The sequence below is a fragment of the Mya arenaria genome, chromosome 4 (assembly GCF_026914265.1).
Source record: "Mya arenaria isolate MELC-2E11 chromosome 4, ASM2691426v1".
NCBI lineage: Eukaryota > Metazoa > Mollusca > Bivalvia > Myida > Myidae > Mya > Mya arenaria.
In genome coordinates, this window is record NC_069125.1 from 71,887,086 (window position 1) to 71,900,328 (window position 13,243).

General features: G+C 35.5%; 1 protein-coding gene across 3 annotated transcripts; it reads left to right on the forward strand.

Annotated features, from left to right (window-relative positions):
* The first annotated feature begins 592 nt into the window (after positions 1–592).
* LOC128232633 (uncharacterized) lies at positions 593–8,155 on the forward strand. 3 transcript variants are annotated; one of them, XM_052946303.1, is made up of 8 exons: positions 593–678; positions 2,277–2,497; positions 2,701–2,831; positions 3,051–3,231; positions 3,497–3,826; positions 5,656–5,850; positions 6,130–6,288; positions 6,735–8,155. In XM_052946303.1, the coding sequence occupies exons 2-8, from the start codon at positions 2,374–2,376 to the stop codon at positions 7,181–7,183; spliced, it is 1,569 nt and encodes a 522-aa protein (XP_052802263.1). In that variant the 5' UTR covers positions 593–678; positions 2,277–2,373; the 3' UTR covers positions 7,184–8,155. The 3 variants fall into 3 exon arrangements, with proteins under 3 accessions (XP_052802263.1, XP_052802264.1, XP_052802265.1); XM_052946304.1 differs by having other exon boundaries at positions 665–748; XM_052946305.1 differs by lacking the exon at positions 593–678 and having other exon boundaries at positions 2,360–2,497; positions 2,701–2,844.
* Positions 8,156–13,243: the final 5,088 nt, after the last annotated feature.

Sequence of the window (13,243 nt, forward strand, 5' to 3'; positions counted from 1 at the left end):
CACACTGTAGTATTTTATTGTTATAGAAAAATACTACATTATTTTTAACTTTTGATTTACTAAACAGAACAACTTTTGTTTTATCCTCATTGACTTGCAAATCCCATAACGTACAGTAATCAAACATAGCATTTAAAGCATTTTGTAAGTCATGACTACTTTCAGCCAATAATACCGTGTCATCTGCATATAACAATATAAAAATTCTAAGATAAACTTCAACATCATCATCACTAAGGCATTCAAAAGTAACCTTAGACATAGTAGCCAATCCTTCAAACTTTGTAGACATAAATTGGGATAAATCATTCAAAAATATAGAGAACAAAATTGGAGACAAATTTTCACCCTGGCGTACTCCAGTATGACTACTAAATAAGTTCGACAATGTATTATTCACCTTAACACATGATTTTGCCTTAGAATACATATTACGAATGATTCTAATATCATTAGGTTGTTTTCGATAAAATGGCCGAGGAGCTCCGAATGATGTGTTTTGATGTTTTGCAATCTTGTCTGGGTCCCACCGTACTCTGCACTCGTAACAACTCGGCCTTCTCCGGCAAGCTTCGAGATACTAGCCGAGGAGTTCCGATTGGCACTGTTGTTGATATAACAGTGGAATGTAGCCTATTGTGACTCTTTAAAAGGAGGTAATGCTCTTTCAAGTGTCAGGTACGTGGCAATTTATCAGAACATTCACATTTGTATCACCGTAGTGTTCATTCAACATTGTTTATCGGTTGTGAGTATATTTTGGACCCTTTTTTAAGTTTGTCAAGATGTCGCCTTCCTGATTTGTTGAGATATGCATTAGTGTTTTTTTTTATAAACAGTATATATACAGTATATATGTACGTTTAAAACTTCTTTATTACTAATTTAACAAACTTACAAAATGAGCTATAATTATATAACATATCTTGGTTTTCTATCGTTCCTAAATAGTTGTACAAATCGGGTCAAATTCTAGATCTGACAGTAGTAATTCTCAGATGTTTTCTGAACATACCTTTCCATTGGCATTAATTGATAGTGTTTAGCAAAATATTTGGCTCCTTCATGACCATGTCCTAGTCCAAATATTTGTACGTTGACAGATTTTTTTTACCATTTTTGATATGGCAAATTTGATAGGGATTAGAAGAATACCCAATAACACATCTGTTATTTTAGACTTCAAAAGTAGGTAGTTATTCCGATCGGGATTCCAGGTAAAAGCATACAGTATTGCGTCTATAAAATATCATAAAAACAATAAATATAACCAGATAATGTTATTTTATATATTAATTCTGTACACAAACAATAAATATCCAACAATTTTTTTGGAGTTATTATAAAATTTAATGATAAAATAGGAATATAAAATTTTACCCCCCCCCCCCCCCAACACAAACCCGTTGAGAAGTAAGGGATTGGAAGAATCCTGTATAACACCTTGTTTGTTGTTTGTTGCATATCAGGTATACACACAAATTCTGAAAAATGTGACGGAAATGTAAATTTTTCCTAATGTCAGAGCTACCCTAAACACAGTGGCAGTGTCAACACTTCATGTACCAGCAGTGAATTCCACTGGACAATAGTGCGAGGAAAGAATGAGTATTTGATGTAGTCTGTTGATGAGTGTGGTATCTGATATGCGAAATGATGAAAATGTCGAGAATTTCGTTGATATGGCGTCATGTATTGAGAGGCTGTAATGTAGACTAATCCATAATGAGTTTTATTAAAGAGGCTAAGACGGCTTATTCTTATCCTATTCTTCTTATTAACAAAAAATGCAACTTTGAAATTAACAATTGAAAGCTATGAAATATATACCCATTTTATTTTCCTGAAGCATTTTTTGAGGAAGTTGCCTGTGCTACAATATTCTAAAGGAATTTCAATTCATGTTTTGACCAAAAAAAATGGAAAATTGAGTTCTTCAAGCCCTTGGACTATTCTTGTTTTTTTTAAATATTTTTATTGATGTGTTTTCTTGAATAAACATCTATGATATCAATATATTGAGTTAAGAATTAAAGGGGGCACAATATACATTTAGGTTTACATTTGACAATGCACAAAAGAAACATATTCATTTTAATGCATTGCTATGTTAAACTCATTTGACTTTTATGATCAAAACAAAAGAAGCGTATCATTTGTGTACGGATGAAGAAATATTAATTTCAATTAATAGCTAAGTGGCAACAAAATCCCCAGCAAAAACCAATAAAATATCACAAATATGTTTTTAATCTGTATAGTATATGTTTGAACAGGAGTGCAGACTGCCTGCTGTGGTCATCCAGACTGCCTGCTGTGGTCATCCAGACTGCCTGCTGTGGTCATCCAGACTGTTGCTGTGGTCATCCAGTGATGTCTCTGTTTAATGTGGAAGCTGTGCGGTCAAGACTGACAAGTGGCCAGATAGGCAGGGATGTAATCTATAAGCAGGTGACCACCACCACAATGGATGATGCAGAGAAAGGCGCAAGAAAAGGTTATTTTCATATTCTGTAAATAAGATAACATCATTTCTTTGTCAATTTGATTGATCATAGACACATCATAGTAATGAACATTGGTGTCTGATGTTGGTTTGACTAAACATGCATGAAACAAGCAGTTTGTTAATGTTAGATCAATGACAGTATCAAAAACTTGAATAAAACCAAGATTCATGTACACGTTGTTAACTTTAAGGTAAGGGCCATGGAGTGGCCTATGTGGCTGATACAATGACAAATGCCAGGGGGTCGAAGGGACGAAGCTGGCATGCAGAGAGTGGGGGAAACATCTATGTCTCCTTCATCATTCACAGGGATGCTCAACAGGTTCCAGTTCAAGGTTTTATCAACCACTTCATTTTCTGTACCATTGATATCAATTTTAAGAACATAAAGGCATTAATGTTGATCATTCTGTAAAAAAAGTTACCTAAATACTGATATTTATTGTATCATTAATGTTAAAAATAGATTATTTCTTTACATGAATACCTGTTTTTAAAGTTATGAACATTTTAACATCTTTTTCATCTTATTTTGTGACAGGGAGTGAATATCCCAGAACGCCACTTGGAGAATGACATTGAAATTGCTGCATCGCTGGCAGCCTTGCATGTCCTGCAGGAGAGAGGGGTCAGCAATGTCAAGGTTAAATGGCTAAATGACCTCTGGGTTAGAGGTCACAAGCTGCTAGGGGCACTAGCAGAGTTCAAAGGAAATTTGGAGGGTATTTAATCACATATTATACAATGTAACTCTAAAAAGGAGGAATGTATGTTTGCTGTTTTTATAAACTCCATATCATGAATTTTGATTGCCCTTAAAGTTAAAAATGAATAATAATTATTGGTCATGATCAATGTAAGCAACATAAAATTATAGGCAAGCGGTGAGAGCAAAATCATTCTGGTCAAGGCATTGTTATACAAATTCTGTATCTGGATAAAACATGATAATCATCAAATGACACTAGAACACCTTGTTATTTGCAGTTGAGGGGGTAAGAAAGCACCTGTACATCCTCGGTCTTGGTTTAAATCTTAACTCAAACATGCGGCACCAGTCTGGGCTGCAAGGCCTTGCAACCAGCGTGTGGTGTGAGACAGGGCACCGGATGTTGCGGGAGGATGTGTTTATTGAAGTGTGTCGCCAGCTGGAAGTCAACCTGGCTAAGCCCCGTGAGGAGCTGCTAACCCTGTACCAGCAAAATTCCGTCCTGTGTGAGGGGACAGAGGTTAAGGTGTACTTCACAGACCAGAGCAAACCAACGCAGGTGTGCACCTACCTTGGGGTGGACAAGAACTGGGCCGTCAGACTTAAGAGTATGATGTTCATTTTTGTCATTCATTGGAGTTGACCCCGTCTGATTAGAAATGGCCATAAACTTTACATATAAAAATGATTCAATTTAACCTGATACAATCTTATTAAAAACAATGGAAATAAGTACAGCAAAATTGTATTATCTCGAACAGGCAATAACTCGACAACTGTGGATTGGTCATGGTCTTGGCTAAGTCCCGACCTTAATTCATTCTATTTTCATATCAAATATACTGAACGATACCTCGAAACCTGATTGTGCACCATTGCTGGTCCCAAATTCTCAAATCACGCACTAAAGCTTCCAAAAGCATGTTCCTAAATAATTAAACAATTGAACAGTGTTAAAATCCTTGTTTGTTAAAGTTGCAATGACAGACGAAAGGAAAATTAATGATGTTTGAAAACTGATTACAAATGACTGATATTTATTGATAAGGAGACCTAAATAGTTAATGGTGAGAAGATAATGATGATAATTTAATTGTAAGAAACATAAATGAGTAATAAACATAAAACCCTACATAAACGGTCAAACATCGAAATCTTAACAGATTTCCTTCTTATTACTTTGCTTTGCAATGTGGGAAATGAGAAAGAACTAACACAAAGTGAAACACCTGAGCAATCTAGTGACTAATTTTGCTTTTTAGTGATGAAATAAAAGTTAAGAATTTGAAAATGAATATAAAAATGGTATAATACAACCAGACATGTTTTGACTTTTCAACTTTGATAATAAGGCATTTCATAAATCCTGAAATGGAAATTCGAGATGAATCGAAACATCTGAACCTCGAAGTTTTAGATTGTACTCAAGTTATCACAATTTTACTGTACTAGTCTCAGCAGACTGAGGTTGTAAATTGTTATTTTGTTCACAATGTATTTTATTTTCATATTTGGGTTAGAGTTTAATTTAATGAGTAAATATCATAAGGTAGCAGGTGACTTGACATAAATAGTGCATTCTTTTTCTATCGCTTCTTTAACAATACAGTAAAACTGCGGTCATTTGAACAAGCGGTCGTTCGAGAACCGGCCGTCCCTCGAGGTCGGAGCTTGATCCCGAACATTTGTCTTTCTATTTTCATATGAAATATACCTACGCTGCATCGAAACCTAAATATGTCGAGGAGTCGTGCAATATATTCGGTCCCAAGTACATAAATCATGCACAAAACCTTATGACTCCCTCGAGGTCATAATTTCACACTTTTACCCGAACCCGTGTTCCAAAATAAACCAACAATTGCTAGGCGTTAAAATTTTCGCAAGTTGTAAAAATTGCAATGACAGTTGAAAGGCATTTTAATAAGGTGTGACTGTTTTCACTGTTTATGCATGACCGATAGTAGTTGATAAGGGCATTTGAGAAGATAATTATGAGAAGTTAATGATGTGAAGTTAATTGTTAGAAATGTAAATGAGTAATAAAAATATGAATACACACTACCATATCGATCCAACATTGGAATCTCTGAAAAGAATTCCTTCTTGTCTCTTTGCTTTGCAATATGGCAATTTTGTAAAAATAAACATTTTTATTTATTCATTTATTGATATTTCTTTTACATTTAGTATACGACAGCCTTTCCACAATGCAACACATAATCGGTGTCTTTAAGTAAACAGTCGATTTGACGACTTCAAACTTAAATACACCGAAAGATATTTCATAATAGACTGGAAAATTGAAATTCGGGTCGTTCGAAACATCGGTTCCATCAAGGTTTTGGCTCGGTAATCTGTGTCCTTGAGCAAACGCAGTTTTACTGTAGTATAAATACTCATTTTCAAAAACCATGCATGAAATCTACAATTTCAGGCAAGATGGAAGAAGAGGTCACTTTGCCCATTACCGAGGTATCCATCAGACCGTGTCCACAGCGTGCCATATATGTTCTAAAAGGGGAATCGTTGGAGGACTGGAGTTACCTGCTCCTCATGACCATGTTCAACACTCTAGTGGACACTGTGAAATACAATGTCAGGATCCTTGATATCCAATCTCTTATTGAGAGTTAGTATGCTTGTTATAAAAGAAACTGCTTATGTTGATAGTGAAAGTTTATCTTAATTAAACTCAAATTAACATCATCTTGTACGTAGGCTTGCATTTTAACTTTTAACTTTATGATATGGATATTTGTTTCCTTTTTCTTCCTTGCAACATATTTTTGTACAGACAGAAAATGGACAACTTTAATCCCAGACAAATCTGAGAAAGAGGCTGCAGGTTCATGTTACAGCTATTACCAAGCATTCTTTAGACAATAATTATTTCACCAAATATCTGCAGATGGCTTACCAGAAGACTGTGCCTTGCTTGTGATTGGTCAGCTTCAAGCTCCTATTGACTACTCATTGTTTGAGAGAGTGCGGGGCCATGTAGAAGAAGGGATCTCATGCTGGTTGATTGGCTCGGCTTGTTCTCTCTGCACACAGCCAGGCAGTGATGGTAAGAAAACAGATTTGTGGTTGTCTCCCTTTAACTATGAGATAAGCCACTATTTCAGTGTTTATTTATGTTTGTTTTCAAAACGTTTTATATAATTAAGTGCATTAACTTTGAACTAATTAATTAATTATCTGAGGTTTGAAAGATACAAGTAGCTAGGAGAGGGCAACCACTTAAGGTGGAGGATGTCCCCTCCCACATATGGTGAAGGAAGTCCCCTGCTCAGTTCATTTCCAGATCTGATTATGAATACAAATATGTATACAAATGTCAAGATTTCATTTGTTAATGTTTTATTAGTTTTGGTGATTTAATAAACATTTCAGTAGCACTGATGTGGCCGGTAACTGTAACACAAATATAAAAACATAGAGGTTAATCGTTTTTTATTGAATTAATTTCTAAATACTGGTATTAGTTTATGTAAGAGTTTATGTGTTTTTCAGGCCATGTAAGCAGTGTACCCTCTATTCAATGTTTCACTGTTCTAGACCATCCACTCTCTGCACATTTTACATCGAACAAGAAAATATCAAAGGTTAACTTGTTGATAACTGATAGATTCCCTATCCTTCAAGACTTCCTGGATGACAAGCAACATTCAGTCATTATAAGGTCAAGTGTTGAGAAAATCGATTTTGATTGTACAAAAAACATAGATTTACCATTGAGAGACGATGAGGACCAATCTAAAGGTGATACTTTTGTTGCCATGGCAACGTTCAATATTGGGCGTGGCATAGTTTGTCTGTGTGTGCCGCATATCGAGGTGGCATACCCAGATGTTGGGCAGCATTTCCCGAGTCTGGAAGGTGCACACACACTGATAGAGGACACAGTATACCAGCGGGACTCCCTCATCATCCATGCTCTAGAACATCTTGGGATACAGTGAACTGTGATCTAAGTGGCCTGTGTTTTGTCAATGTCAACAACGTAACTAAGGCAAAACTACTATTGTTGTCCTAAATCAAATCTACATGAAGGGCAATATTACTGTATAAGCTGATTCTAGTCTAATATCAAATCTACATAAAGGAGAATATTACTGTATGTTAGGCAGCGCTCGTCATGTTGTCATAATCAAATCGTTTTATACATGTACACATGTACTCTGTTTATATTTGTGTCTAAAAATAACCATCTTCTGCGGCCCATATCCAATATTCTCCGTATAGCTAAAATCCCCTTTAGCCAGTTTACAGAGGTTATCCGTTAGTCCTAAATATCGTAGAACTTAGTACAGTATTTCTTACTTCAGAATAAGTCTTTAGTTCTCGGTCAAACAGATAAAGTAACCTCTTAATCATCACACCTTTCCCACTTGAGTTTAGCCTATCAAGCGCCATTTTTGATGCTCGGGATTCTCCGTTAAAACCGAGAGTTGCCGAAGTGGTAATCGGTAATGTCCGCGTATGACGGAAATGGCTGTGCTCGATTCTTTTCTCCGATGTATGTCATCTTATTGATGACGTCACCGGAGCCTCTCCTTTTTGTATATAAACCCCCCAAATCCGGAGACGCTTTGTCAATCTCCCTAAAACCTTGTAACCATCCTTCTATTTACGATCCTCGTAAACCTCATTCTCCGGATCATCCAGACATGAACCGCTTAGTAAGCGAGGTAATGAAATCTATACCATAACTTATAATACTAAATATTCGGAGAAATACTATAATAATATTCTGGACCATCCTGACTATAAAACAAATCCCCTTACCTTAAGGCTTATTCCTGGATTCTGGGGCTCGGAGATGATACTCGTACGATATAATATGTATGCTTGTGTATCCGTATAACTTACCATGATGCAACTATTTAAATGTTAACGTACGACTTGGAAATAAATGTCTTGACTTAAGTTGACATCTTGTTCTGGTTTATGCGTACTAAGAGGAAACCCTGCAGAAACTATACATCGAACCCACATAACATATTGTCATAAGACCAGTACAATAGCCTGGAAATGTTACCGCCCGCACTAGGGCAGGGCTGGTCGGCGGAACATGTATAAGCTGATTCTAGTCTAATATCAAATCTACATAAAGGAGATTAGTACTTTATAAGCTGATTCTAGTCTAATATCAAATCTACATGAAGGGCAATATTGCTTTATGATCTGATTCCAGCCCTATATCCAAATTACATGATGTCACCCTATTGCAATAACTCAATGACTGCATACAGAGGAAGCATTTATTGACATCTTGCATTAAGGTGACGTCCTTCATGTATATCAAATACAGTAAAACTGCGATTGCTCAAGGATGCTGAGGCCTGAGCTAAAACCTCGAATTGTCTGATGTTTTCATTTTTATCCATTTTGAGAAAGCCTATTTTTATAAGAACATATTTTCTAAACAAGCAACATTGGAATAGCGGTCATGCATACAAGGTGATAATCAGTTTTTCATTGTATTTTTTGTAACTTGTGAAAAGTTTATCATTGTTTGTTTATTTTGGAACACGATTTCGGCTAACGTGTGTGAAATTATGACCTCGAGGAAATCTTAAGGTTTTGCGCTTGATTTGTGTATTAGGGACTAGCAATGGTGCTTGATTTCTTGACTTATTAAGGTATTGTCCATCATAAGAATATTTCATTTGTAAAAATGAAGGAATAATGGTCGGGACTAAGCTTCAACCTCGACCAATCGCCCGTTCTCAAATGACCGCCTGTTTGAACGATTGCAGTTTTACTGTATATGTATAGAGCAGTTTTACTTCATGGGCTGATTCTAGTATTAAGTTACTAACTGAAACAATACTTCATGATTCTAGTCATATGTTGAGGCTAAATTGCTTTGAAACTGATTTTATCCTTTATCATAGCTAAGACAATACTTCCTCACAAGGTGATTCTAGTCTTTTATAGAAGTTAAGACAACTCTTCCTCACAAGCTGATTCTAGTCTTTTATAGAAGCTTAGACAATACCTCCTCACAAGCTGATTCTAGTCTTTTATAGAAGCTTAGACAATACTGCCTCACAAGCTGATTCTAGTCTTTTATAGAAGCTAAGACAACTCTTCCTCACAAGCTGATTCTAGTCTTTTATAGAAGCTAAGACAATACCTCCTCACAAGCTGATTCTAGTCTTTTATAGAAGCTAAGACAACTCTTCCTCACAAGCTGATTCTAGTCTTTTATAGAAGCTAAGACAATACCTCCTCACAAGCTGATTCTAGTCTAACTTGATACTACCTGTAGTATGGTAATGAAACTAGGGCAATACTACTTTTTAAATTGATTTTAGTCCTTTATTGACATACATATATCAGACATCTACTTTTCTTATAGAAAAGCTGTTTATATTGATGTATTTCCATTAATTTTGCCTACTTTTTAGTTTGAAGTGGGCTCTATGAGCATGAATTATATTTTTAGCTCACCTTAGCCATAGGCTGAGGGTGAGCTATAAGGATCGAAGAATGTCCATCGTCTGTCGTCCGTAATCTGTCGTCCGTTGGACATCCGCACTTAGTTTGTTAACACTCTAGTGGTCATATTTTTGCCTTAATTCTCACAAAACTTGATCAGGGTGTTTGTCCCAGTAATTACTCTGACGAGTTTGAATATGGGTCACCTGGGATGAAAAACTAGGTCACATGAGCCATAATAAAAAAATCTTGTTAACACTCTAGAGGCTACTTTTTCAGTCTGGAATTTTTTCAGAAACATGTTTTCGTTGATTTCTAGCTCAAATTCGAATATAGGTCATCTGGTTTGTGACAATTTTGTAACTCCAACTTAAATATTGTAAGAGTTATGGCCCTTTGTAACTTTTTAAACAAATACATTTTTTTTCATGTTTTTATATGCCTGTTTAAAATATGAAACATAGTCTAGTTTCACTTGTGGCATACGGGCTTCCAGGCTAGCCAAAGCTTTGTTGTCAGCTGAGAATTATTGCCCATTTATTATAGAAAAGTCCAGAGCACCTTTTTTAAGTTTTTTTCAGGTGAGCGATATAGGGCCATCCTGGCCCTCTTATTTCTTAATGTTTCAGACAGAAGATTTTACCTTCAGCATACTATTTTGTGGTTGTTGAAAAATATTGTTGTTGTTTTTTTTAGGCCAAAGATTCGATGTTTTGATTACATAGCCATTAGCTTTCATTATACTATGCAAGACAGATACATACTTAGAATGTATTTTTTACAGTATTAAATGTATTCATATATTAAATTTGTTCACATACATTCCAGAAAATTCAAATATATTTCCCTTTAATCATTGTATCTGTAAATGTAAACTATGTAGAAAGTCTGTTATGTTCTGGGTTCAGTTGAAAGTTGGTTACTATACTCAAGGAACTTGCTGATTTTACAGAACTAACTTGTATACATGAACATAGTTTACCTTTGAATCATATTCGGGAGATGCATTTTAACCACATTTAAAGAATAAATTATTAATATTAACGTGTTCCTTGTTGTGTGTTTTTAACTCAGAAAACTTGGCTGCATTTTCAAGCCTATGTATGGACCAACTGTTTAGGTCAGATGGTTTTAATCATGGACTTTCTGTTTAATTCCTCAGAACTGCAGGTTACAGTATATAATAGTGTGTGAAGCATCTCACCCTTGATCACAGCTACCCTTCAAACCACTAGAGTAGTAGCATCTTCATCATTCTGCTGCCATTAATGACCATTGTCAAATCTTATTATAACAACTGCTTTGAACCTAGACTTGCAATAAAGTTTGATCATTTATACCTTCAAATTTTTATTGTTAAAAAGTTGTGATTGATCTTTAACTTATAACTTATTGGGGGACTTTTGGGGTGTGTGTTTGTGCCCTAACCAATTGAACAGGTATGAAAACATGTAAATGCACATTCTTATGCTGTCCGTGGGGGATCTTAGTCCTCACCACATAAACCAGTATGAATATATTTATATGCATGCTCTAACGCTTGTTTGGGTTTAAATTACTTGATCTTCAACATCAATATCATCTTGGGGTAATCAAGAAGTATATTATGATAGGAGACTTGAATTACCTTTTATACAATTGTTTTTCTCAACATATTATTTTAATGTCACTGTGTTTTCACAATTATCTGTTGACCTCTCATGTTTTCACAACATCAATGCCTACAACAAGAATGAACATAACATTTGGCTCTTCAATTGTACTCTCTAGTACCAATCATGAAATGTACTTAAACAGGTTCATTGTGTATTTTTAAAATGTCAACTACTGAACTATGTTGATTTAGACACAGTTCTCTGTAGTCTATCAAGATAACCAAGTTTTTAAGTGTTGTTGCATATGGCACTAGAATTAAACTTTAAAGTCAAGTTAATAGGAAATCCTATGAAGATTGGTTAAGAGGCGGCCGGACAAGATATTGTCCTATCAACAGTAACCATTTCAACCTTTGACCTCTGTTGTTGTTGTTGTTGAGTTTATAAAGGTCTGCCCGTGCCCTATAATGGCTGCATTATGGCTTGACCCCATCACATCCCCAAGTGTGACTAAAATAGAATTTTGAAGCCATAGGGGGAGTTTTACTCCCATCGGTTGATGGGATATTCACCAAAGGAGTCATTTTGTATCCAAAGTGCCGCGAAACCGGCGATGAATGACATCTGGAGTGGTCCCACAGCTCTACACTACTGGATGTTGTTATTGTTGGGGTTATAAAGGTTTGCCTGCGCACTATGGCTCCATTATGGTTTGAGCCCGTCATATTCCCTAGTGTGACTGAAACATATTTTTGAGGCCAAAGGAGGAGTTTTATTCCCACCAGTTTGTGGGGTATTCGCCAAACGAGTAATTTTGATCCCAAAATGCTGCGGGCCCTTCAATGAATGACACCTAGAGTGGTCCCACAGCTCTGACAATTGGATTTGATTTTATCACTTTGGTCTTATAATGTCATATAGGAATTGGATAGCATGCGTGCCTTAAAAATCTTTAACTACTCTAAATGTGGAAGGATGAGCAAGACTTGCGGACAGTTCATTGTTAAGAAAGTGTTCTGAGAACAGGACGTTTCGTCCAGTATGCATATACATATATAATTATGTGAACTGCCCTTATTGTTGTTGAATTCCGAGTTGCCTCACTATTTAAATTCTAAAACTTATTCAAGACCAAAGAGTGCGTTAATATTTTTTTTAACTTGAACTTATATATTTACCTGATTGTTATCTAAATGTACATATATATATATACACATTTTTTTTATTTTTTTTAATCAATTAAGTAGGGTCAAAAGAGTTTTTCATACAATGCACCTGAGGCGTTATTAAAACAACACCACCACCTTGCATAGCATATAACATGCATCATCATGGACTTCTACTGGTACTATGGTTGTGTACAAGCTTTAATTTAGAAGAATTCGTTGAGCCTTTATAATTTTGATTTTATCCCCTTCCGGGCACAAATAATTTGGTTTCGTTTGGCGTTATTTTGTTGAGGTGACCTGCATTTACAAATTTATGCTTAGATCGATGTGTAACATCATACTCTGTTATACCTCGTCCCTTCATGTGAAAACGAAAGAAGAAAGGAAAAGAAAAGTTTTGTCACCTCAACGTAGAATATACATCATTGAAATAATTTATAACTTCTTAAAGTATTAGAAACCCAAATAATACGCGTTCATCTCATACCTCCAGAGATGAAGTGTTTGTATACCATGTTCGGTAATGTTGAAAAGTCAATTATCATATCGTTCTTGATACCATGCATAAGTTCATTAAGTTATTTTCGTATAATAACATATTATTCGATAATTTCAAACAGTAAAACAAGTGATACCATAAATATTCTATATATATCCGGCTTTTTGTAGTCCTTGTAATACCAACCATTTGTAGAGGGTCCAGATAAGTGGTTCGTGGCGTTTACAATGGTCAGTGCTCGTTATTTTAGGTTTATGTTAAGTTCATTTCTTGAGTATTGTTTTACATTGACCGAACCTGCTCCCAGCTTGG

Coding starts and splice junctions, on each gene's coding strand:
- LOC128232633 (XM_052946303.1), top strand. CDS start 2,374: ATGTCTCTGTTTAATGTGGAAGCTGTGCGGTCAAGACTGACAAGTGGC. Junction 2,832..3,050: donor TTCACAGGGATGCTCAACAG/GTTCCAGTTCAA, acceptor ATTTTGTGACAG/GGAGTGAATATCCCAGAACG. Junction 3,827..5,655: donor CTGGGCCGTCAGACTTAAGA/GTATGATGTTCA, acceptor CTACAATTTCAG/GCAAGATGGAAGAAGAGGTC.